Source organism: Mesoplodon densirostris, chromosome 5 (assembly GCF_025265405.1).
Source record: "Mesoplodon densirostris isolate mMesDen1 chromosome 5, mMesDen1 primary haplotype, whole genome shotgun sequence".
Lineage (NCBI taxonomy): Eukaryota > Metazoa > Chordata > Mammalia > Artiodactyla > Ziphiidae > Mesoplodon > Mesoplodon densirostris.
Window position 1 is genome coordinate 127,847,164 of NC_082665.1, and position 24,975 is coordinate 127,872,138.

At 37.9% G+C, this 24,975-nt stretch overlaps 1 protein-coding gene across 1 annotated transcript in view; it reads right to left on the reverse strand.

Annotated features, from left to right (window-relative positions):
• Positions 1 to 24,975, reverse strand: part of ZNF385D (zinc finger protein 385D) — a 953,368-nt gene that overhangs the window by 238,018 nt on the left and 690,375 nt on the right. Inside the window, exon 3 of the mRNA XM_060100174.1 lies at positions 13,728 to 13,870. Coding sequence (XP_059956157.1) covers positions 13,728 to 13,870 — 143 coding nt within the window. The remainder of the gene's footprint in view (positions 1 to 13,727; positions 13,871 to 24,975) is intronic.

A 24,975-nucleotide genomic window follows, 5' to 3' on the forward strand; every position in this document is an offset into this window, starting at 1 on the left:
TTTTCCCAGCACAAGTTATTAAAGAGGCTGTGTTTCTCCACTATATATTCTTGCCTCCTTTATCAAAGTTAATGTGACAATATGTGCATGGGTTTATCTCTGGGCTTCCTATCCTATTCCATTGATCTATAGATCTCTTTTTTTTGGCAGTACCATACTGTCTTGATTATTGTAGCTTTGTAGTATAGTCTGAATCAGGGAGCCTGATTCCTCCAGCTCCATTTTTCATTCTCAAGATTGCTTTGGCTATTTAGGGTCTTTTGTGTTTCCATACTAATTGTGAATTTTTTGTTCTAATTCTGTGAAAAAATACCAGTGGTAGTTTGACAGGGATTGCATTGAATCTGCAGATTGCTTTGGTAGTAGAGTCATTTTCACAATGTTGATTCTTCCAATCCAAGAACATGGTATATCTCTCCATCTATTCATATCATCTTTAATTCTTTCATCAGTGTCTTATACTTTTCTTCATACAGGTCTTTTTGTCTCCTTAGGTAGGTTTATTCCTAGATATTTTATGCTTTTTGTTGCAATGGTAAATGGGAGTGTTTTCCTGATTTCACTTTCAGATTTTTCATCATTAGTGTATAGGAATGCCAGAGATTTCTGTGTATTAATTTTGTATACTGCTACTTTACCAAATTCATTGATTAGCTCTAATAGTTTTCTGGTAGCATCTTTAGGATTCTCTATGTATAGTATCATGTCATCTGCAAACAGTGACAGTTTTACTTCTTCTTTTCTGTTTTGGATTCCTTTTATTTCTTTTTCTTCTCTGATTGCTGTGGCTAAAATTTCCAAAACAATGCTGAATAAGTGTGGTGAGAGTGGGCAACCTTGCCTTGTTCCTGATCTTAGTGGAAACGGTTTCAGTTTTTCACCTTGAGGATGATGTTGGTTGTGGGTTTGTCATATACGGCCTTTAATATGTTGAGGAAAGTTCCCTGTATGCCTATTTTCTGCAGGGTTTTTATTATAAATGGGTGTTGAATTTTGCTGAAAGCTTTCTCTGCATCTATTGAGATGATCATGTTTTTTGTCCATTAATTTGTTAATATGGTGTATCACATTGATTGATTTGCATATATTGAAGAATCCTTGCATACCTGGAATAAACCCCACTTGATCATGGTGTATGACCCTTTTAATGTGCTGTTCGATTCTGTTTGCTAGTATTTTGTTGAGGATTTTTGCATCTATGTTCATCAGTGATATTGGCCTGTAGTTTTCTTTCTTTGTGACATCCTTGTGTGGTTTTGGTATCAAGGTGATGGTGGCCACGTAGAATGAATTTGGGAGTGTTCCTTCCTCTGATATATTTTGGAAGAGTTTGAGAAGGATAGGTGTTAGCTCTTCTCTAAATGTTTGATAGAATTCACCTGTGAAGCCATCTGGTCCTGGGCTTTTGTTTGTTGGAAGATTTTTTATCACAGTTTCAATTTCAGTGCTTGTGATTGGTCTGTTCGTATTTTCTATTTCTTCCTGATTCAGTCTTGGCAGGTTTTACATTTCTAAGAATTTGTCCATTTCTTCCAGGTTGTCCATTTTATTGGCGTAGAGTTGCTTGTAGTAGTGTCTCATGATCTTTTGTATTTCTGCAGTGTCAGTTGTTACTTCTCCTTTTTCATTTCTAATTCTATTGATTTGAGTCTTCTCCCTTTTTTTCTTGATGAGTCTGGCTAATGGTTTATCAATTTTGTTTGTTTTTTCAGAGAACCACTTTTAGTTTTATTGATCATTACTATCATTTCCTTCTTTTCTTTTTCATTTATTTCTGATGTGATCTTTAGGATTTCTTTCCTTCTGCTAACTTTGGGGTATTTTTGTTCTTTCTCTAATTGCTTTAGGTGCAAGTTTATGTTGTTTATTTGAATGTTTCCTGTTTCTTAAGGTAGGATTGTATTGCTATAATCTTCCCTCTTAGAACCGCTGTTCTGCATCCCATAGGTTTTGGGTTATCGTGTCTCCATTGTCATTTGTTTCTAGGAATTTTTTCATTTGCTCTTTGATTTCTTCAGTGATCACTTCATTATTAAGTAGTGTATTGTTTAGCCTCCATATGTTTGTATTTTTTACAGATCTTTTCCTGTAATTGATATCTAGTCTCATAGTGTTGTGGTTGGAAAGATATTTGATATGATATAAATTTTCTTAAATTTACCAGGGCTTGATTTGTGACCCAAGATATGATCTATCCTGGAAAATGTTCCATGAGCAGTTGAGAAAAATGTGTATTCTATTGTTTTTGGATGGAATGTCCTTTAAATATCAATTAAGTCCATCTTGTATAATGTATGATTTAAAGCTTCTGTTTCCTTATTTATTTTCATTTTGGATGATCTGTCCATTGGTGAAAGTGTGGTATTAATGTCCCCTATTCTCATTGTGTTACTGCTGACTTTCCCTTTTACAGCTGTTAGGATTTGCCTTATATATTGAGGTGCTCATACGTTGGGTGCATAAATATTTACAATTGTTATATCTTCTCCTTGGATCAATCCCTTGATCATTATGTAGTGTCCTTCTTTGTCTCTTGTAATAGCCTTTATTTTAATGTCTATTTTTTCTGCTATGAGAATTGCCACTCCAGCTTTCTTTTGATTTCCATTTGTAAGGAATAACTTTTTCCATCCCTTCACTTTCAGTCTGTATGTGTCCCTAGGTCTGAAGTGGGTCTCTTGTAGACAGCATGTATATGGGTCTTGTTTTTGTATCCATTCAGCCAATCTGTGTCTTTTGGTGGGAGCATTTATTCCATTTACATTTAAGGTAATTATCTATATGTAAGTTGCCCTTCCCATTTTCTTAATTGTTGAGGGTTTGTTATTGTAGGTCTTTTCCTTCTCTTGTGTTTCTTGCCTAGAGAAGTTCTTTTAGCATTTGTTGTAAAGTTGGTTTCGTGGTGATGAACTCTCTCAGCTTCTGCTTGTTGGTAAAGGTTTTAATTTCTCCATCAAAGCTGAATGAGATCCTTGCTGGGTAATCTTGGTTGTGGGTTTTTCCCCTTCATCACTTTAAATATTTCCTGCCACTCCCTTTTGGCTTGCAGAGTTTCTGCTAAAAGATCAGCTGTTAACCTTATGGGGATTCCCTTGTGTGTTATTTGTTGTTTTTCCGTTGCTGCTTTTAATATGTTTTCTTTGTATTTAATTTTTGACAGTTTGATTAATATGTGTATTGGCGTGTTTCTCCTTGGATTTATCCTCTATGGGATTCTCTGTGCTTCCTGGACTTGATTAACTATTTCTTTTCCCATGTTAGGAAAGTTTTCAAATATAATCTCTTCAAATATTTGTCAGTCCCTTTCTTTTTCTCTTCTTCTTCTGGGAACCCTATAAGTCAAATGTTGGTGTATTTAATGTTGTCCCAGAAGTCTCTGAGACTGTCCTCAGTTCTTTTCATTCTTTTTTCTTTATTCTGCTCTACAGTAGTTATTTCCACTATTTTATCTTCCAGGTCACTTATCCGTTCTTCTGCCTCAATTATTCTGCTATTGATCCCTCCTAGAGTATTTTTAATTTCATTTATTTTGTTGTTCATCATTGCTTGTTTCCTCTTTAGTTCTTCTAGGTCCTTGTTAAATGTTTCTTGCATTTTATCTATTCTATTTCCAAGATTTTGGATCATCTTTACTATCATTATTCTGAATTCTTTTTCAGGTAGACTGCTTATTTCCTCTTCATTTGTTAGGTCTGGTGGGTTTTTACCTTGCTCCTTCATCTTCTGTGTGTTTTTCTGTCTTCTCATTTTGCTTATCTTACTGTGTTTGGGGTCTCCTTTTCGCAGGCTGCGGGTTCGTAGTTCCAGTTGTTTTTGGTGTCTGTCCCCAGTGGCTAAAGTTGGTTCAGTGAGTTGTGTAGGCTTCCTGGTGAAGGGGACTAGTGCCTGTGTTCTGGTGGATGAGGCTGGATCTTGTCTCTCTGGTGGGCAGGTGCACGTCTGGTGGTGTGTTTTGGGGTGTCTGTGGACTTATTATGATTTTATGCATCCTCTCTGCTAATCGGTGGGGTTGTGTTCCTGTCTTGCTAGTTGTTTGGCATAGGGTGTCTAGAAGTGTAGCTTGCTTGTCATTGAGTGTAGCTGGGTGTTGGTGTTGAGAGGGAGATCTCTTGGAGGTTTTCACCATTTGATATTACGTGGAGTTGGGAGGTCTCTTGTGGACCAGTGTCCTGAAGTTGGCTCTCCCACCTCAGAGGCACAGCACTGACTCCTGGATGGAGCACCAAGAGCCTTTCATCCACAAGGCTCAGAATAAAAGGGAGAACAAGTAGCAAGCAAGAAAGAAAGAGGATAAAATAAAATAAAATAAAGTGAGATAAAATAAAATACAGTTATTAAAATAAAAAGTAATTATTAAGAAAAAAAGATTTTTTAAGTAAAAAAAAAAAAAAACAAGAAACAGACGGACAGAACCCTAGGACATATGGTGAAAGCAAAGCTTTACAGAGAAAATCTCACACAGAAGCATACATATACCCACTTACAAAAAGAGGAAAAGGGGAAAAAATAATATATATTGCTCTGAAAGTCCACCTCCTCAATTTGGGATGATTTGCTGTCTATTCAGGTATTCCACAGATACAAGATACATCAAGTTGACTGTGGAGATTGAATCTGCTGCTCCTGAGGCTGCTGGGAGAGATTTACCTTTCTCTTTGTTTGCAGAGTTCCCGGGGTTTAGCTTTGGATTTGACCCCGCCTCTGCGTGTAGGTCACCTGAGGGCACCTTTTCTTCTCTTAGAGAGGACAGGGTTAAAGGAGTCGCTGATTCCGGGGCTCTGCTCACTCAGGCCGGGGGGAGGGAGGGGTATGGATGTGAGGCGAGCCTGCGGCAGCAGAGACTGACATGACGTTGCACCAGCCTAAGGCGCGCCGTGCGCTCTCCCGCGGGAGTTGTCCCTGGATCCTGGGACCCTGGCAGTGGCGGGCTGCACAGGCTCCCAGGAGGGGAGGTGTGGACAGTGACCTGTGCTCAGACACAGGTTTCTTGGTGGCGGCAGCAGCAACCTTAGTGTCTCATGCCCGTCCCTGGGGCCCGCGCTGTTAGCCACCACTCGCACCCGTCTCTGGAGCTCCTTTAAGTGGTGCTCTTAATCCCCTCTCCTCTGGCACCAGGAAACAAAGAGGGAAGAAAAAGTCCCTTGCCTCTTCGGTCCAGACTTTTTCCCGGACTCCCTCCCGGCCAGCTGTGGTGCACTAACCCCTTCAGGCTGTGTTCACGCCCTTCAGGCTGTGTTCACGCCTCCAACCCCAGTCCTCTCCCTGTGCTCCTCAGCTCCCAGCCCTGCCCGCCCTGACGGACAAGCCTCTCAGGCTGGTGAGTGCTGGTTGGCACCGATCCTCTGTGCGGTAATATCTCCGCTTTGCCCTCCGCACCCCTGTAGCTGCGCTCTCCTCGTGGGTCCGAAGCTTTCCCCATCCGCCACCCACAGTCTCCACCCGCGAAGGGGCTTCCTAGTGTGTGGAAAGCATTCCTCCTTCTCGGCTCCCTCCCACTGGTGCAGGCCCCGTCCCTATCCTTTTGTCTCTGTTTATTCTTTTTTCTTTTGCCCTACCCAGGTACGTGGGGGATTTTCTTGCCTTTTGGGAGGTCTGAGGTCTTCTGCCAGCGTTCAGTGGGTGTTCTATAGGAGTAGTTCCATGTGTAGATGTATTTGTCGGGAGGAAGGTGATCTCCGTGTCTTTTCCGCCATCTTCCTCAACTTCTCCGTGTAAACTAATTTAATTGACATCTCTCTGAACCAAATGGAGATGTAATTAACACTGTTTCTGTTAACTCTAATCCTGGCTGAGGGAGAGGAGGCAGCCCCATAGCTGAAGCAGGTAACAAAGTACAGAGCCACAGGGGCAAGCAAAAGTCAAGAATAATTTTTTTAAAAAACAGGAGGCAAAATGTGCCAGTAAATATGGTAGTCTTTCCATTATAAAGATGGAGGAAATAAAGATCCTAAAGACTATATATCCGAAGATAACAAAAAGTTGAATTTGAAATTTTCTCTTTTGAGTTCTGTATTTTTGTCATTCACCTCTAATATTATAAATCCATGTTTAACCTGTAGAATACTCTCTGTATGTTAAGCATACTTAAATTTGTCCTTTTAGAGTCTTAAAGTGCCTCACCAATGTTTTTATGGTGACAGCCATTCTGGACTCACATGAAATAGTTAATGAAAAATACAAAGGACTGATTTTAGAATACATTCTATAGGCAATCACTGGGATTTTTACATCACTGTCCTTTTATATAATGGGAGTAAATAAATATATGAGCCAACATAAAATTATAAATGAATATTAAGGGGATGGCTTGATTCTATGTTTCCTTATATTTCCTAATAATTGCATAAATTAATAACTTCGGTTAAATAGAAATAATCTAATGTATGAAGTGGTGAGTACTTAGATTTTTAAAATTTTCATTGAGAAATTTCCTCCAATTATGTTTCATATGATACAACTGTAATGACTATTTCTCCTCTATTAGTTATCTGTCATGCATTTTTCCTATCTATCATCTGTCTATCACCTGTCTTTCTATCTTTCTATCATGCATCCATCTACCCTCCACTCATTCATTCAAGAAATGTGTGTTGACAGACATAGAAAACAAACTTATGGTTACCAAGGGGGAAAGGGGGTGGAGGAGAGATAAATTAGGAGTTTGGGATTAGCAGATACACACTACTATATATAAAATAGATAAACAACAAGATCCTACTGTATAGCACAGGGAACTATATTCAATATCCTGTAATAAGCCATAATGGAAATGAATATGATAAAGAATATATATATATATATATATATATATATGGATCATTTTGCTGTACACCAGAAAATAACACAACATTGTAAACCAACTACATTTCAATTTAAAAAAAAATACATGTGTATTGAGTCTTTGTGATATCCCAGGCTCTATAACTTAATGAAAGAGATAAATATGGAACCGATTACAGATCCCAAATTAAACCTTAACTTTTACCATATAGCTTTCCTTGGTCATCTCCAAGTCACCACTCCTTCTTTTGGCCTCAGGTAGCACTTATTTACAAAGGACTTTATTTAAGGATTTAATTACTGAGTTCTTTATAGAAAGTTTTAACTATTTCACCGCATGCTTGCATAGACCTTATTGTCTAATGCTTGCATAGAACTTATTGTCTAATGCTTGCATAAATCTTGTTGTCTAAAGTAGTTTTTTTTTTCTTTTTTGTTTTGTTTTTGTGGTATGCGGGCCTCTCACTGTTGTGGCCTCTCCCGTTGCAGAGCACAGGCTCCGGACACACAGGCTCAGTGGCCACGGCTCACGGGCCCAGCCACTCTGTGACATGAGGGATCTTCCCGGACCGGGGCATGAACCCGCGTCCCCTGCATCAGCAGGTGGAGTCTCAACCACTGTGCCACCAGGGAAACCCTAATGTAGTGTTTTTATATCTAGCTGTTTACCACCTGCTGATAGAAGAGTATTTTAAAAAGTGATGAATCCACTGGGTTGATGCCATAGTTACAAAAACGATTCCTCCCACTCCTGTTCTTCCTCTTCCTCCTTCCCTGATCCTCTTCCTTCTTCTTCTTTTCAACCTTGTTCTTGTATTTCCAGGTCTACTAGAGTGTCAGACAGATAGCTGGTGCCTAACAAATGCCCAGAGAGTGAATCAGTGATTAAGAGATGAATTACCTCTTCTCCCTCCACATCCTCTCTGTTATACTTATTAGTACTCTCCTTACAACAGATACTTTTGATGGAGCTATTTTTAGGAGGCACAGTTTTCAATCTATAGAATTTTTCCAGTGGTCTCAAAAGTCTGTAAAATGAAGAAAGCATTGAACGAATAAACGAATGAAAAACTCATTCCTGTATTTTTCTCACCAAAAATTTGGAGATTGTGACACACATAAAAGCTTACAAATTTCACAGCAAAATTTTGCTTTTAACCAGTTAGGATGCAATTGATGATTTCAGGTACATGGTCCATACTAAGCATTCAATAAGTGGCACCTATGACCAAAGTCCTGAACAACGTCACCCCATAAGGAAGGCTCCTTGTATTTCTGGGAGCTAAAGCACACTGTAGAAGAATCATGCTTGGGGTAGAGCTGCAGCTACCAATAACTTCAAATGTCCCCAACGCCCCACCACACATACACCAAAAAGCAAGTTCCACAGTGGCAGACACTTGGCCTCTTAGTTTTGCCATTGAAACCTAAGGGCCCAGCACATAGTAGGCCCTCAATAAATATTTGTTGAGTGAATGAAGAGATACTCTGCAGAAGTGTTTAAGAAGTGTCCAGTGTATGTAGTCATTCTCCTGGCTTTCCCTCCCTCTACCCACATATGTTAAAAATCTCAGGCCCTATCACGGAACTACTAAATCAGAATTTGCATTTTAACACGATTCCCTTGATTCTTCACATGCATCCTAATTATGAGAAGCACTCCTATAGGACACATCAAGTTCACTTTCCTGACCCCCCCACCAACTGATAAAACTTCTGAACCCAATCTAATGCCACATTCAAGTTTATAAGGCTGGTTGCTTGTAGGGTCAGTGTTTTTGAAAAATAAGAACTGGAGTCAGATGCTAGGATTTGATCTCTCTCTCAGCCTCTTTCTTTTTCCCCTTTCTTCCTCCCCATTTGCTCTCTCTCTGGCAATGAAGTCATATTACACAGAGGAACAGCACAGAGTCAAAATTTCTAGGCTAATTTACTTTTTTTTTTTTTTTTTTTTTTTTTTACTGTTAAAGAATATTAGCCAGGGCAAACTGAAAAGCAAAATAGTCATCTCCTATATTTGCACACCTTTCTGCCTCTTTGCACTCTGAATGGCCTCCTTACACTTCCTTGTGAATCTTCTGGAAGAGACAAGATTCAATATTTGCTAAGTATCTGGCTCGTGCAGGTGCACTAGGTCAAGCTTACTCATTTAATCTTTATGCCAACAAGAAATATAGTCATGGGAGGGGAGCACGAAGTCAGGTTCACTGTCAGCTCCCATCAACATATCCTCCAAAACTTGTACTTTTCAATGACATTCTCAATGTTCATTATTTTCATGACTACTGAGCAGAATATGAAGAAAATATGTTAGAGACATGAAAAACAAAAAGGCAGTTCAGAGACCTTTGGAGAAAATTGTCAGGGAGTATAGCCATTTTTTACAGGTTAGCTCCAATCTAAACATTATCCCAAGGTCTTACCCAAGCTCATTTTCTTCTTCCATTTCCAGCATTTTAAAACTCAGCTACCTCTTTGATAACAAACCTAAGAGATAGTTAGCCACTATCCTTTTACAGAACAGGACACTGGGGCTCCAATGGATTTAGCTTCTTGCCCAAGATTGCAGAAACTTTTAGCTTTTCTCATTCTAAATAGTCCTTTCCATTCTGCCATCATATCAAGTCTTCTGTTGGCAACTCAGCACTGCTTCCACTCTTGTGCGCTCCCCCTTACATCCTAAGGACAGGAAGCCTGAGGTGTACGTTCCCACGGATCTCAGCCAGCAATTTCCAGCGTAAGAGCCCACTAAATACTCGAGATACACATCTTTCAGATATCACACTAGTGAAGTTGTCTTATCGTGTCCTACTGGGTGGCACATGATCTTTATTTGCTGAATTACAGATGATAACCCTGATCATTTGAGTAAGATGGTGCCTGCTAGGTTTCTCCACTGTAAAGTTCCTTTTTTTCTTTGTAATTAGTAAGTATTTGTGTGGAAATATCTGGAGACTTTTTAAATATCATTTTCCCTATATGTCCCTTGGCTGAATAACTATAATGTTTGCCAAATGCCAATTTTTTATTTTCATTTTTCCTCCTACATTTATTCACAGACATTCTACTGGAAGTAAAAGCTTTACCTTCTCTCTGTTTAATTATATTTGTGTGGAATCATGGATTCATATTTTATTCAATGGATTATAATATATTGTTATCTTTTTTAAAAAAATCCAAAATCATGGGATTTGGATGAAAGTAACTGGGATTACTGGGCATCCTGTATTTCTGCAACTTCCTGACTCCATGAAAACAAGTAGAAAAACCAAGAGCCAGCAACAGCCTTCCCTGAGCTTTGTTTACCCAACACCTCCAAATGTTTTTTTAAGCATCTAAATCCTTCTATTAATCCCCTTCCTGTCAGCATGCCTAGAATAGTTTCTATTTTTCTCATCAATCCCTCACTAAGACAAACATAAGGACGCCTTTCACTCCTGTACTTGAGCAGCCATTCTATCCTAGACATCATTCTCTATAAAAGCACCCATATTTATAAATATTTATTTATTTGTCAGTTTCTCCTTTATAAACTAAATTATTTCATGGCAGAGGTCAAAACATAAATTTTGTTATCACTATTCCAACACATAGAAGATGCTTGATAACTAGCAGTTGACTGAATGGACCAAGCTCATACTACTTAGAAAAGAAATATTTCATTACTAAATTCCATTTTCCTATTTCCAGGATTGGTTCCTTTCAAGAAATGTACATGCAGAATGGGATCATTGAGATAAGAATAGTCCTAAGCACTGAAACATCAGTGAAGAGATTGAAGGATAGAGTAGGGATATATGAGGAATTAAAGGAAAATTTCTCTTGTCTGAAATCTACTGGAACAACCAGAGATACAACATCCCTAGGTCAAGGGAATGGCTTCTGTTGCTATTCCTTAAAAATTGGCCTTAAGTATATTAAGTGATCCTAATGAATGTGCTTTTATATATCCATAGCCCAGGTCATATCCTACATCTGTTTTTCTTTCTCTCGTAACTGTGTGTGTGTGTTTTTTTAACAGATGTTTCATGATTCTTCCTGATTCACATCTGAACACAATGGTTTATACTCTTATTTAAGGACAATAATCTCAGATATTCACGTATGTATTTTGTTACATGTATATACTGAAATTTCTTTCCTTTACCATTCTGCCACAGTTTATCCCAAATAGACCATTCTATACTCATATCCTCAGAGAAGAAATATAACAGGAAAACAGTTTCTGATCACCATGGACTTTCTTTCAAAAGGTCAGATGAAAAAAAATTGTGGGGTCGGAAAGAGGTAATAGCAGTGTGGCACATCTAGGCAGGAGGCATCACTAAAGCCTCACTAGTTTGTGTGTTCAAATTCAAGAGTTTGGGCCTAAAAGGCCATGCTCACTAGGGGCTCATCATATCATGATTGCCTATGTGGACACATAAATTGATGAACAGAGGAAGTCTCCCACCAAAAGCTGGGTGAATAATCTGTTAGATTCTAGAGCCTTAGCACATCCTGAAACAATTAAATTTCACTTCCCTACAGACTAATGGAATGGGCTTTTGAGCCAGAAACAAAATCAACTTACAGCAATAAAATGTTATATTTAATACACCCTGAATTTGTAGATTGAGAATCACACCTGCTACAAAATCAAGAACTCAGTCTGTTACTTAAAGAGATGCTCTGTATTCTAATTCTCAGTCCAAAACTACCAGATTTGGGGCTTTGCAACCATTCCACTCAGTTGGAAACAAAGAATGGCTTAATCCATGACTGGTTTCAGCTTGACCAGCACTAGAAGGAAATAACCAACAGGTGGAGCAACAGAGGGTCTCTTGGTTTAAATGGAACAAATAACAAGTCCAAATTATCACAGAAGAAAAAGAATCAAGTAAACCTTTGGCAATCAGTTAGTCAATGAACTTCCAAATTCAAAATAAGGATTTACAGGCTATTTATGAATATAATACCTGTCATTAAAACAATGATTGTTAATGCTGAGCCCTGTTCTAAATGATTTAACCCACATAATCATGACCACAAGCCTACAAAGTAGGTTATTAGCCCCATTTTACAAAGATTTTGAGATACATAGGATTACGTGACTCACCCAAGGTCATGATGATGGTGAGTAGCAGCTCTGACTTGAACCCAGTCATTCTAGCTCAGAGTCCAACTTGAGCACAATGCAATGCTCTTTTTGCCCACAAGAGCTCAACTACTTTGAATAGGATAACCCCAAAGGAAGAGATTATCAGGTCCACTCCCTTTATTTTAAACTTGAGGAAACAGTACCAAAGAGGATTAAGACATTTGCTCAGTGTCCTATGGCTCAATATATCACTCATCTTTGTTTTATGACAAATAATACTCATTGTCAATCAAATCATTTTGCTTTTAATGTTTCCCAAAAGGCAAATCAAAAGTTTAAAACCCAGCCTTTTACAACCTTCCAGGAATTGTACCTCAGCTTCTCTAAAGCTGATATGAGACATGAGGGACAGGAGGCCAAGTCGTCTCAGAGGCCAGGTAAAGCACCCTGATGGATCATCTCCGGGTGGCGGGAAGCAAAATGGTGCCAAGAAGCCACATAACAGTGGAGCAGACAAAGAGCTCAGAGAGAGGAAACTCAGGGACTTTACTGTGGTCATTCAAGAATCAGGAAATTTGATTCTGAGCATTTTTTTCTCTACTCTTATTGAAATACCTAGAATTAGAAACCTCTACTTTGGAAATATGATCTTTATGCTGATCTATTTAGGTTCCATCAATTTCAAAATAATATTCCTACAGAAAATCCTTCATGCTCCCAAAATCAAAGAAATCACTGTGATTTTCCCTTGTCCTTTGGTAAAGGCTAGCATGTAACCATACCATCTCCTCGGCAGGTCCAAAGTCCCCATGACAAAGCATGATTAAAATAAATAAGACCCACTTCTGTCTCCTGAAGGAGAATGATCTAATTGTGGGCAGAATTTTTTTTTAATCCATCATGGGGGTAAGATGTTGCAGTAAGAAATCTGTTTTATTTAGCTCACTGGGCATTCAGAGACCTGGAGTCCTAATCCCCTTCACCTTGGTTGTGTTGACATGTCCTGTCATTAATAAACTCAGACCTGCATTATAACAACTGCTGAAAGCTGAATCAGATGATATTAGAAAAAAAATGTCACTTACTGGCTTCTAACCTTTTCAACCCTTATATCTATTTCCATCCTAGGAATATTCTCACTGCTTGTACAAAAAAAGATGATGATAAATATGAGGAATCTGTCCACTTATAAAGACATGCTTAAGAGTGAAAACAGGGGTAAGTTAAGTATTGAACTTTTGTTGAGAAGGCTGCTGACAAAGCCCCCAGAACAAGGTCATTTAAGAAAGACTTAAGTTGAGAAACTGTGCCTGAGCAGGAAGAAAAAAAAATGAAAATTCTTGGTACCAGAACCCTACATTGTTTTAAGTTAAGAAGAGAGAAAATGTGCTGTATACATGGAATGTATCTCTAGTGTGATTATAAGGGTCCTCTTTATTAAATCAGAAAAGAAATAACAGTTTTGAAAATTAAAGTAGAAGGCCCAGAGAGAAGAAACACATGTTTAAGTTTTTAGACATCTACCTGAATTTGAATGCTCTCTGACACATTCATTAAATTTCAATTAAATTGAACTTGACATGGAAAAGGAACTAATAAAATGGTTAGTGTTGTCCAAAAAGACACTAAAAGGGAGACATGAATTCATGATCAACCTAATCAGATTACATCTCTTTTCATTTTCCCTTTGAAGGAGCCTGGCTCTGGGGACCTTACACAACCAGGCAGACAACTAACCTTGTCGTGCTTTCAGGTAAGCTATGGAACAAAGTATAGAATAAATGAGAGGTAGTGAGCAGCTCACTCCTGGCCCTTAAGGTTTTCCAGTACCTACCACCCTGGCATATGCAGATGATGTGGGACTTACCGCATTAAAATTGGGGAAGAGGTTGACTGCGGCCGCAGTGTCAAGAGGAAAGGGAAGAAACGGTTTAATATCCAGCGATGGTTGCAAAGGAGGGGCTGGTGGACGGACCAGGGCTGGGAGAGCAGGGCTCTGGCATGTACCACCTGCACAGAGGAGAACAAAGGGAGCGATCAGGGACATGGTGCATATTAAACATACAACAGAGAAACACCAAGGTCTCTTGTGAGACCAAAAGGCCAGCTTTATGGGTCACTGGAAAAAACAAGACATGGAGTGTATTGACCTCAACTGGGAACCGGCCAACGAGCAGATGTGCCATTAAGCAGAGAAAACCAGTTGAGCTGCTCTTTTTTCCCTCTTGGATTATAACTATCTGGTTACGTAAGGAATTGTTAACATTTCAAACATTTCATACTCTCCAATCCATCCTTATTTTCCTGCCTACAACCCAGGATTGAGTCAGCTACAAATCTATAAGCAACAACCCTTGATTCAAAGGGAAAACCCCTCCAATGCTCCCTCATTCCTCTTTGAAAACTAACTCCTGCTCAAAATATGCATGCAGTCTGAGGGATTATTTTACAGAACTGCTCTTTTCCACCACATCCAAAACTCTGGCAGCAAGATGACATGAACCTGGCACAGAAAAGAAACAACGCAAATGCAGGCAGCTGTACCTTACTTCCCTGGCAACTGGAGGGTTAAAACCAGCAAATCCAGCTACATATCATGTGATCCCTGAGCTATTTAGCACCCCTGTGGCTTTAAACATTCAAGACTAGCTGCCCCTTCCTTCCCAGTCATAAGTAGGTGGAATTTAGGAGGTCACCAATAAGCAGGCAATGGAACATTATGGCAATACAGACAGCTCCTTTGCATATCAGTGGGCAAAGGCTGTTTGCAAGGGACTCCCACCTCTGCCCCCTGTTCTAGGCTTGCACTGAATTCAGAAGCTGAAAGGAGCCCATCTCCCTGTTTTGTCTCTCATACTTTGGTAACATTCCAAAGCATCAATTGGCTGTTAATTAAAGGCTGTTTGAATCCTAGGAAACTGTTAAAATATGCCAGCATTCTTCTAATCTGAGAGGCAAGCAACGGACTGTAAAAACCTGCTGGTGAGAATCCAAGAAGCATGAGGAAAACAAAATGCGCTAGAATTATTCCTTTCTCATAGAAAAGAATTCTAGGAGACAAAAAAGAGAAGATGGCAGAGTAGGAGGATGTGAAGTTTGTATCTCCTGACAACTAGGGCACCTACAAGGTGTTGGTGCAGGACCTCAGACACCTAAGGGGACAGGGGGAACCCCCCAGTGAGTGGGTAGGATGTGGAGTGGAGAGATAGGGGAGGAGAAGTAGAGGCGGGAGGGGACCAACATATCTGAGGGGCAGTTGGGGGAGGGGAGGGGCCCACACACTATGAGGGGCTCAGGGGGACATGGAGAGATGTTCGGGGGATCAGAGGATAAGAAGGGAACATGACCAGCATTTCCTCTGCCCACTCGGGTCCTGGAATAAACCTCCACACACGAAGCCCCCCTCCAGCTGTGTGGTGCTGAGCTTAAGCCCTGCCCCCCACACCATCAGGGCCTATTCTGGCTGCTTGGGTCCTGAGCCTAGGTCTGCCCCCCACCTAAGCCCTGCCACCCCGCCTAAGCCCTGCCCCTTGCTTAAGCCCCACCACACCTAAGCCCCGCTCCACTTAGCCCCCACCCCAACAAAGCCCCGCCCTGCCCCCGCCTAAACTCCACTTCCCACAGCCACGGCCTTTTACGGCCTTTTTGTTGTTGTTGTTGTTGTTTGCTATTGTGGTTCTCTTTTCCCTTGTTGTTGTTTCATTTATATGTTTATTTTTTATAATATATTTTTTATTTTTCTAATTTTATTTTACTTTTATTCTTTGTTATGGTTCTATTCCTTTTTTTCTTTGGCTGTGCCGTCTGACTTGCATGATCTTGGTTCCCAGGCCAGGGGTTGGGCCCAGGCTCCTGTGGTGGGAGCTCTGAGTCCAAACCGCTGGACTAACAGAGAACCTCAGACCCCAGGGAATATTAATCAGAGTGAGGTCTCGCAGAGGTCCTCATCTCAGCAACAAGACCCAGCTCTACCCAACTGCCTGCAAACTCCAATGCTGGAAGACTCAGGCCAAACAACCAGCAAGACAGGAACACAGTTCCACCCATCAAAAAAAAAAAAAAATGAGATAGCAAAAATATATATTACAGATGAAGGAACAAGGTAAAAACCTACAAGACCAAATAAATGAAGAGGAAATAGGCAACCTACCTGAAAAAGATTTCAGAGTAATGATAGTAAGGATGATACAAAATCTCAGAAACAGAATGGACAAAATGAGAGAATTTTTTAACAAGGACCTACAAGAATTTAAGAACAAGCAAACAGTGATGAACAACACAATAACTGAAATTAAAAATATTCTAGAAGGAATCAATAGCAGAATAACTGAGGCAGAAGGATGGATAAGTGACCTGGAAGATAAAATAGTGGAAATAACTTCCATGGAGCAGAATAAAGAAAAAAGAATGAAAATAATTGAGGACAGTCTCAGTGACTTCTGGGACTGCATTAAATGCACCAACATTCGAATTATAGGGGTGCCAGAAGAATAAGAGAAAGAGAAAGTGTCTGAGGAAATATTTGAAGAGATTATAGTCGGAAACTTCCCTAACATGGGAAAGGAAACAGCCACCCAAGTCCAGGAAGTGCAGAGAGTCCCATACAGGATAAACCTTAGTAGAAACACACCAGGACACATATTACTCAAACTAACAAAAATTAAATTCAAAGAAAAAATATTAAAAGCAGCAAGGGAAAAGCAACAAATAATATACAAAGGAATTCCCATAAGGTTTTCAGATGATTTTTCAGCAGAAACTCTGCAGGCCAGAAGGCAGTGGCAGGATATATTTAAAGGGGAAATCTACAACAAAGATTACTCTACCCAGCAGGATCTCATTAAGATTCAAAGGAGAAATCAAAAGCTTCACAGACAAGCAAAAGCTAAGAGAATTCAGCAACACCAAACCAGCTTTACAACAAATGCTAAAGGAACTTTTCTAGGTGGGAAATACAAGAGAAGAAGACCCACAGAAACAAACCCAAAACAATTAAGAAAATGGTAATAGGAACATACACATTGATAATTGCCTTGCATGTAAATGGATTAAATGCTCCAACCAAAGCACATAGACTGGCTGAATGCATATAAAAACAAGACCTGTATGTATACTGCCCACAAAAGACCCACTTCAGACCTAGGGACACATGCAGGCTGAAGGTGAGGGAATGGAAAAAGATATTCCATGCAAATGGAAATCAAAAGAAAGCTGGAGTTGCAATTCTCATATCAGACAAAATTGACTTTAAAATAAAGACAATTACAAGAGACTAGGGAAAACATTACATAATGGTCAAGGGATCAATCCAAGAGGAAGACAAAACAATTGTAAATATTTATGCACCCAACATAGGAGCACCTCAATATATAAGGCAAATGCTAAAAGTCATAAAAGGGGAAATTGACAGTAACACAATAATAGTGGGGGACTTTAACACTCCACTTACACCAATGGACAGACCATCCCGACAGAAAATAAATAAGGAAACACAAGCTTTAAATGACAAAACAGACCAAACACACTTAACTGATATTTATAAGACATTCCACCAGAAAATGGCAGAAAACATTTTCTTCTCAAGTGCACATGGAACATTCTCCAGGATAGATCACATCTTGGGTCACAAATCAAGCCTTGGAGAGTTTAAGAAAATTGAAATCATATCAAGCATCATTTCTGACCACAATGCTATGAGATTAGAAATCAATTATAGGAAAAAAAAACTGTAAAAAGCACAAACCCATGGAGGCTAAACAGTGCACTGCTAAATAACCAAGAGATCACTGAAGAAATCAAAGAAGAAATTTTTTAAAACCTAGAAACAAATGACAATGAAAACACAATAACCCTAAACCTACAGGATGCAGCAAAAGCAGTACTAAGAGGGAAGTTTATAGCAATTAAATCTCACATCAAGAATAAGAAAAATCTCAAATAAACAATCTAACCTTACACCTAAGGGAACTAGAGAAAGAAGAACAACAACAATAACAAAAAACCCCAAAGTTAGTATTAGGAAAGAAATCATAAAGATCAGAGCAGAAATAACTGACATAGAAATGAAGACAACAAAAGCAAAGATCAATAAAACTAAAAGTTGGTTCTTTGAAAAGATAAACAAAATTTATAAACCTTTAGCCAGAATCATCAAGAAAAGAAGGGAGAGGACTGAAATCAATAAAATTATAAATGAAAAAGGAGAAAAGGAGAAATTACAACTGACACTGCAAAATTACAAAGGATCATAAGAGACTACTGGAAGCAATTATATGCCAATAAAATGGACAACCTGGAAGAAATGGACAAATTCTTGGAAAGGTACAACTTTCCAAGACTGAACCAGGAAGAATTAGAAAATATAAACAGAACAATCACAAGTAATGAAATTGAAACTGCAATTTAAAATTTTCCAATAAACAAAAGTACAAGACCAGATGGCTTCACAGGTGAATTCTATCAAGCATTTAGAGAAGAGCTAACACCTATCCTCCTCAAACTGTTCCAAAAAATTTCAGAGGAGGGAACACTCCCAACCTCATTCTATGAGGCCACTATCACCCTGATACCAAAACCAGACAAAGATATCACAAAAAAGAGAAAACTATAGACCAATATAACTGATGAACATAAATGCAAAAATTCTCAACAAAATACTAGCAAACAGAATCCAACAGCACATTAAAAGGATTATGTATCATGGGATTTATCCCAGGAATGCAAGGATTCTTCAATATACACAAATCAATCAATGTGATACACCAATATTAACAAATTAAAGAATAAAAATCATATGATCATCTCAATAGATGCAGAAAAAGTTTTGACAAAATTTAACACCTAGTTATGATAAAAACTCTCCAGAAAGTGGGCATAGAGGGAATCTACCTCAATATAATAAAGGTCATATATGACAGACACACAGCAAACATTATTCTCAATATTATTCTCAATGGTGAAAAACTGAAAGCATTTCCTTTAAGATCAGGAAAAAGACAAGGATGTCTACTCTCACTACTACTATTCAACAAAGTATTGGAAGTCCTAACCACGGCAATCAGAGAAGAAAAAGGAACAAAAAGCATACAAATTGGAAAAGAAGAAGTAAATCTGTCACTGTTTGCAGATGACATGATATTATACACAGAAAATCCTAAAAAATGCCACCAAGAAACTAATAGACCTAATCAATGTATTTGAAAAAGTTGCATTCTTATACACTAACAACAAAAGATCAGAAAGAAAAATTAAGGAAAAATCCCATTTGCCAACACACACACAAAAATAAAATACCTAGGAATAAACCTACCTAAGGAGGCTAAAGACTTGTACTCAGAAAACCATAAAACACCGATGAAAGAACTCAAAGATGACACAAACAGATGGAGAAATATACCATGTTCTTGGATTGGAAGAATCAATATTGTGAAAATGACTATACTACCCAAGGCATTCTACAGATTCAATGCAATCCTTATCAAATTACCAATGGCGTTCTTCACAGAATTACAACTAAAATTTTTACAATTTGTATGGAAACACAAAAGATCCCGAATAGCCAAAGCAATCTTGAGAAAGGAAAACGGATCTGGAGGCTCCCTCACTTCAGATTATACTACAAAGCTACAGGTATCAGGACAGGATGGTACTGGCACAAAAACAGAAATATAGATCAATGGAACAGGATAGAAAGCCCAGAGATAAACCCACACACTTATAGTCACCTGATCTATGACAAAGGAGGCAAGGATATACAATGGAGAAAAGACAGTCTCTTCAATAAGTGGTGCTGGGAAAACTGGACAGCTACATGTAAAAGAATGAAATCAGAACACTCCCTAACACCATACACAAAAATAAACTCAAAACGGATTAGAGACCTAAATATAAGACCAGACACTATAAAACTCTTAGAGGAAAACATAGGAAAAACACTCTTTGAAATAAATCACAGCAAGATCTTTTTTAATGGAAATAAAAACAAAAATAAGCAAATGGGACCTAATGAAACTTCAAAGCTTTTGCACAGCAAAGGAAACCATAAACAAGACAAAAAGACAACCCTCAGAATGGGAGAAAATATTTGTAAAGGAAGCAATGGACAAAGGATTAATCCCCCAAATATACAAACAGCTCATGGAGCTTAATATCAAACAAACAAACAACCCAATCCAAAAATGGGCAAAAGACCTAAATAGACATTTCCCCAAAGAAGACAAACAGATGGCCAAGAGGCACATGAAAAGATGCTCAACATCACTAATTATTAGAGAAATTCAAATCAAAACTACAATGAGGTATCACCTCACACTGGTCAGAATGGCCGTCATCAAAAAATCTACAAAAAATAAATGTTGCAGAGGGTGTGGAGAAAAGGGAACCCTCCTGCACTGTTGGTGGGAATGTAAATTGATACAGCCATCTTACATTCCTTAAAAAACTAAAAATAGAGCTACCATATGAGCCAGCAATCCCACTACTGGGCATATACCAGGAGAAAACCATAATTCAAAAAGACGCATGTACCTCAGTGTTCATTGCAGCACTATTTACAATAGCCAGGACTTGGAAGCAACCTAAATGTCCATCAACAGATGAATGGATAAAGAAGATGTGGTACATATATACAATGTTATATTACTCAGCCCTAAAAAGGAATGAAACTGGTTAATTTGTAGATATGTGGATGGACCTAGAGTCTGTCACACAGAGTGAAGTAAGTCAGAAAGAGAGAAACAAATATAGTATATTAACGCATATATGTGGAATCTAGAAAATTGGTACAGATGAACCTATTTGCAGGGCAGGAATAGAAACGGAGACGTAGATATGATGCATTTCTGATGTGAACAGATATGATATCTGATGAGAACAGATATGTGGACACATGGGGGAAAGGGGAGGGTGGGAACATTGGGAGATTAGGATTGACTTATATACACTACCATGTGTAAAGTAGATAGCTAGTGGGAACCTGCTATATAGCACAGGGAGCTCAGCTCAGTGCTGTGTGATGACCTAGATGGGCGGGGTGGGAGTGGGGGTGAGAGGGAGGTGTACAAGAGGGAGGGTATATATGTATACATAGAGCTGATTCATTTCGTTGCACATCAGAAACTAACAGAACATTTTGAAGCAATTATACTCCAATAAAATTAATAATAATAATAATTTTTTAAAAGGACAAAAAAAAAGGAAAAGTGAATAAAGACTCCTGTCTGTGTCACTTCCTTGCCTGCTATCTTGTTTTTAAAACAAAGTAGAGTGAGATCCCGTACAAATTATCTTTACAAATCTCATGATCAGTTCTCATCAATTGCACACAGATTATCATCTTGCCCTTCATCAGTTACCTGAATAAACGTCAATGTTTAAAAAATGATCCTCCAATGTTAAATCCAATGCTATTGGAGCAGAGTATCTACTAACAAAGTGGGTGACTTAATACCTAAAACAGAAGCCAACAGCACAGGATTTAATTGACCATACCAAAAAAACCATTAGCTCTCCTGGCTCTCCTGATTGGCTAATCATCTGGAGCCAAATTAACAAAAACAGTATTTTTTCCCACTTTTTACTTCCCTGTTGAAATGTTCTTCACCAGCTACGAGGCCAACAACAGCCAGTTTGAAACAGCAAACCAATTAAATAAAAAGTAGTATGAGTCAGGAAATAGATGGCCAATGTTAAAACAGAGATAAAAGCAAAATATAATAAGTCTCCATTCACCAGAGGACACCATAAACTTATTTTATTGTCCACCTGGTGGTATACTTTCTTAGCGAGGGCATTCATAAAACTTTGGTTATAGACCTGTCATGAATTTAGTATTGCTACCTATTTCTCTCTCTCTCTCTCTCTCTCTTTTTTTTTTTTCCAATTTCTCTTTTGATGAAAAGTTAAAGAACCAAAATAAAACTTTGGTTGGTGCCTCTTTAGAAAACTCAGAAGTAAAATAAGTTTTGGTTGAAATCAGTGGTGTGGTTTAACCTGTCCACAAGTAATAGTGAGCTTAAATAAATCATTTTAAATAATTATTATCTGTGTCACAGGTCATGTTTTGCAAAAGATATTCATTCATATATATCCATTACCTTGTTTGACCCTAAAATCTCAGAAATCTGCTTAGTGGCTAACATAATATCATGGAGAGAAAAAATAAGTTGATAAACTCTTTAGCTGTTTATGCTGCTTCCACAGAGACACTCCATTCTTATAATTACAAGAATGCAATTTAGCAGGAACATATTCTGGAATTATTTCATTTATAAGTCCCCTGTGTTTCAGAATATCCAAAGAGGTTCTGAAAAACTCAACCTTCTTTTTTTTATCCACCACAATGAGAGGAACAAAGAATAAAAAATATGTTGATTCTATTGCTAGGGAAAGTTAATTCCTACCTCTCTTCCTCTGAGATATGTATTTCATTTACATTTCATTATACACAGTTCAGGGCCCTCTCTCAGTGTTACAACTGGAGTTCCCTACCTAAGGGATTAAAAACATCAAAGAAGAGTCATAAAGCTGAGGGGAAGCTGGGGATACTATTTGAGTTCATCCTTTCCTACCTATTTGAAGAGAGAAATGTAAAAGATAGTTGGAAAAGAGAGAACATGTTAACTGCATAGTCTTTTGCCACCAGCTAGGCAAACCCAGGTGTACTGGATGCTGCAGTGTGCTCCCCACAGCCCCCTTCTGGACAGAGGCACACCCTCCCCCAACTGCTGGGGGACCCCCTATGGATGACTCTCACTTGAGATCCTCCTCAAGCACTGAAGAGGTCAAAGGGAGCTGCCTCACCCAAGGTCAAACTTCCTCCCCAGTGGAGGGGCTGGTAGCCCCATACAATGACGGATTCATGTAAGGGTTTAATTAGTGTCTCCTTCCACTTGCCTCAAGTCAGGGATACTCTGAAGCTCTATTTCAGCTCTAAAGCTCCTCACAGAATCTAGGATAGACTGAGGCCTCTGTTGTGACTGTATCACAGTTCAACTTTTCCCTTTGCCCAACACTGTATCTCTCACTCCTCACAGGAGATGTTCCCCAAGAAAGAATCCACTGCTGGAAGAACTTGACCTATAACATCAGAGTATAACCATTCATGAGTCTGAGTGAAATGCTGAATTGCTTTATTCTAAAATAGGTAATTGCCTACAGATCTATACAGAGGCACAAGATTGAGCCTCTCTCTCAAAAATTACCTGTGACTATTATTTCTGCTTTTAAAATTAGTATAAGTTCTGAAATATTTTACTTGTCTCAATCTGTATATGCTCAGCAGCAAGAATACTATTGGCAAATAGTGTAAAATCAAAACTGGCAAACATAACATGTTTCATCTGTAAAGCAGACTAAAATATGCTCCTTGAGAAAATAGCTATTTCATTCTTTCATTTTTATTAGAATGTATTACATTTAGGACATCAATTTTTGTTTATTTCCTTTATTTTAGAATTATCCTGAACATAATTAACTTCAAAATATATAATGAATTTGTAGACAGGACTATAGGTAAAAAAGAGTTGTTTTATTGTTACCATTTACCAACAATGTTGCTTCACTCATCAGAATGTCACACTTCTGGAAATATTGCTGTTATTAATTTGAGGAAAGCATTTTGAAGCTTCCATAGGGTAATAACAGAAAAAAATACAAATTCATGTCCTTTGTATGTGAAACTCTGCCTACATCTAGTACTATGTATTTCAAACCCTATGAAGTTTTAATTTACACAGGTTTTAAAAATTAAACCTTAATAAATTATTCAGATTTCAGAGCAGTTAATATCTCTCTATACCAAATTTCTTATAGGCCATTAAAGTTAAACTAAAAAAAACAGTCATTAAGTAGAGATTAGTTATTATAACTATATCAAGTAAGGTATTGAATAATGAAGGGAAATAAGGTAAATGCGATGAAGTAAGTGATCTAAACTCATAAAACTCCTCTCTGTCCCTTTTTGAAGTTTGGTTTTGTTAGTTTATATTCATATTTAGAATTTTGAATTGAAATATAGAGCAAAGATATTAAATGTTACTTTGGTTTCTTCACAAGACAGCTGTGTATTCATAAAAGCATGAATTTGTGAATTTGAAAAAAAATACCAGAATAACCTATTTGTTTATGAATATTTGTTAATACTATCTGAGAAAACAAGACACATTCACTTCAGAAGTTTGCATTTTTGAAATGCAAATCTAATTAAAATGTAAATTGGAAATGTTTGTTTTAATAATTTATACAGATAAATAGGAATTCTAAACCAGTGATTGTCAGTTGAAGCTACTGTATTAGAGATAATGTATATAAAGTGCCTAGCAGAGTGTCTGGCCAGTTGATGCTAACTGAGGAGTGTTTTTTTTTGTTTGTTTGTTTTAATGAATTCAGTAAATTCCAGAGGAGCTGTTCAAGTTGGTCCAGACACAAATCCGGGCTCCCTGAAAGAGGTCAATTAAGATAAGTTTAAAAGCACCTGCCTATTCTTCACTTTTATTTTGACCCCTGCAGAAGGAGAGAATTCACAATAAGACGTTACTTTGTAAATCAATATTTTGAAATATTCCTTGAGAGTGGAGTAGTATTCTTTCCATAATACAACATTTTAACCTTGAACTTCTGCACTTGATCCATTCAGGTTTCATCAAACAGTCACAGATGTCGTGTATGACAGCTTAACCAACTACTTAATCATTCATTTCCCCAAATGACAAAACCAACATTCAAAATGATCAAGGGTTGCTGCTTTTCAATATTCATGACACTGTATGCTTTAGAACTGTGAATCATTGAAAAACAATATACATATATACCATATATATGATACATATTTATTGTTAAAATATGTTATCATTACATATTTTATATATATATATATATATATATATATATATATATATATATATATATATATATATATATACACATTTATAGAAAGCAGAAGAAATCTCTGATTTCCTGATGGGAGAAATAATTTCTATCATATCTTTTTTTCACCATCAATTTAATTATATATATGTCTATATTTACTTATCTATACTGAAATACACACATATGTTTCCATAGTATCAACAGTGAGCCATAGTTAAACTGTTAAACTGCTCAGAGTATTCATACCT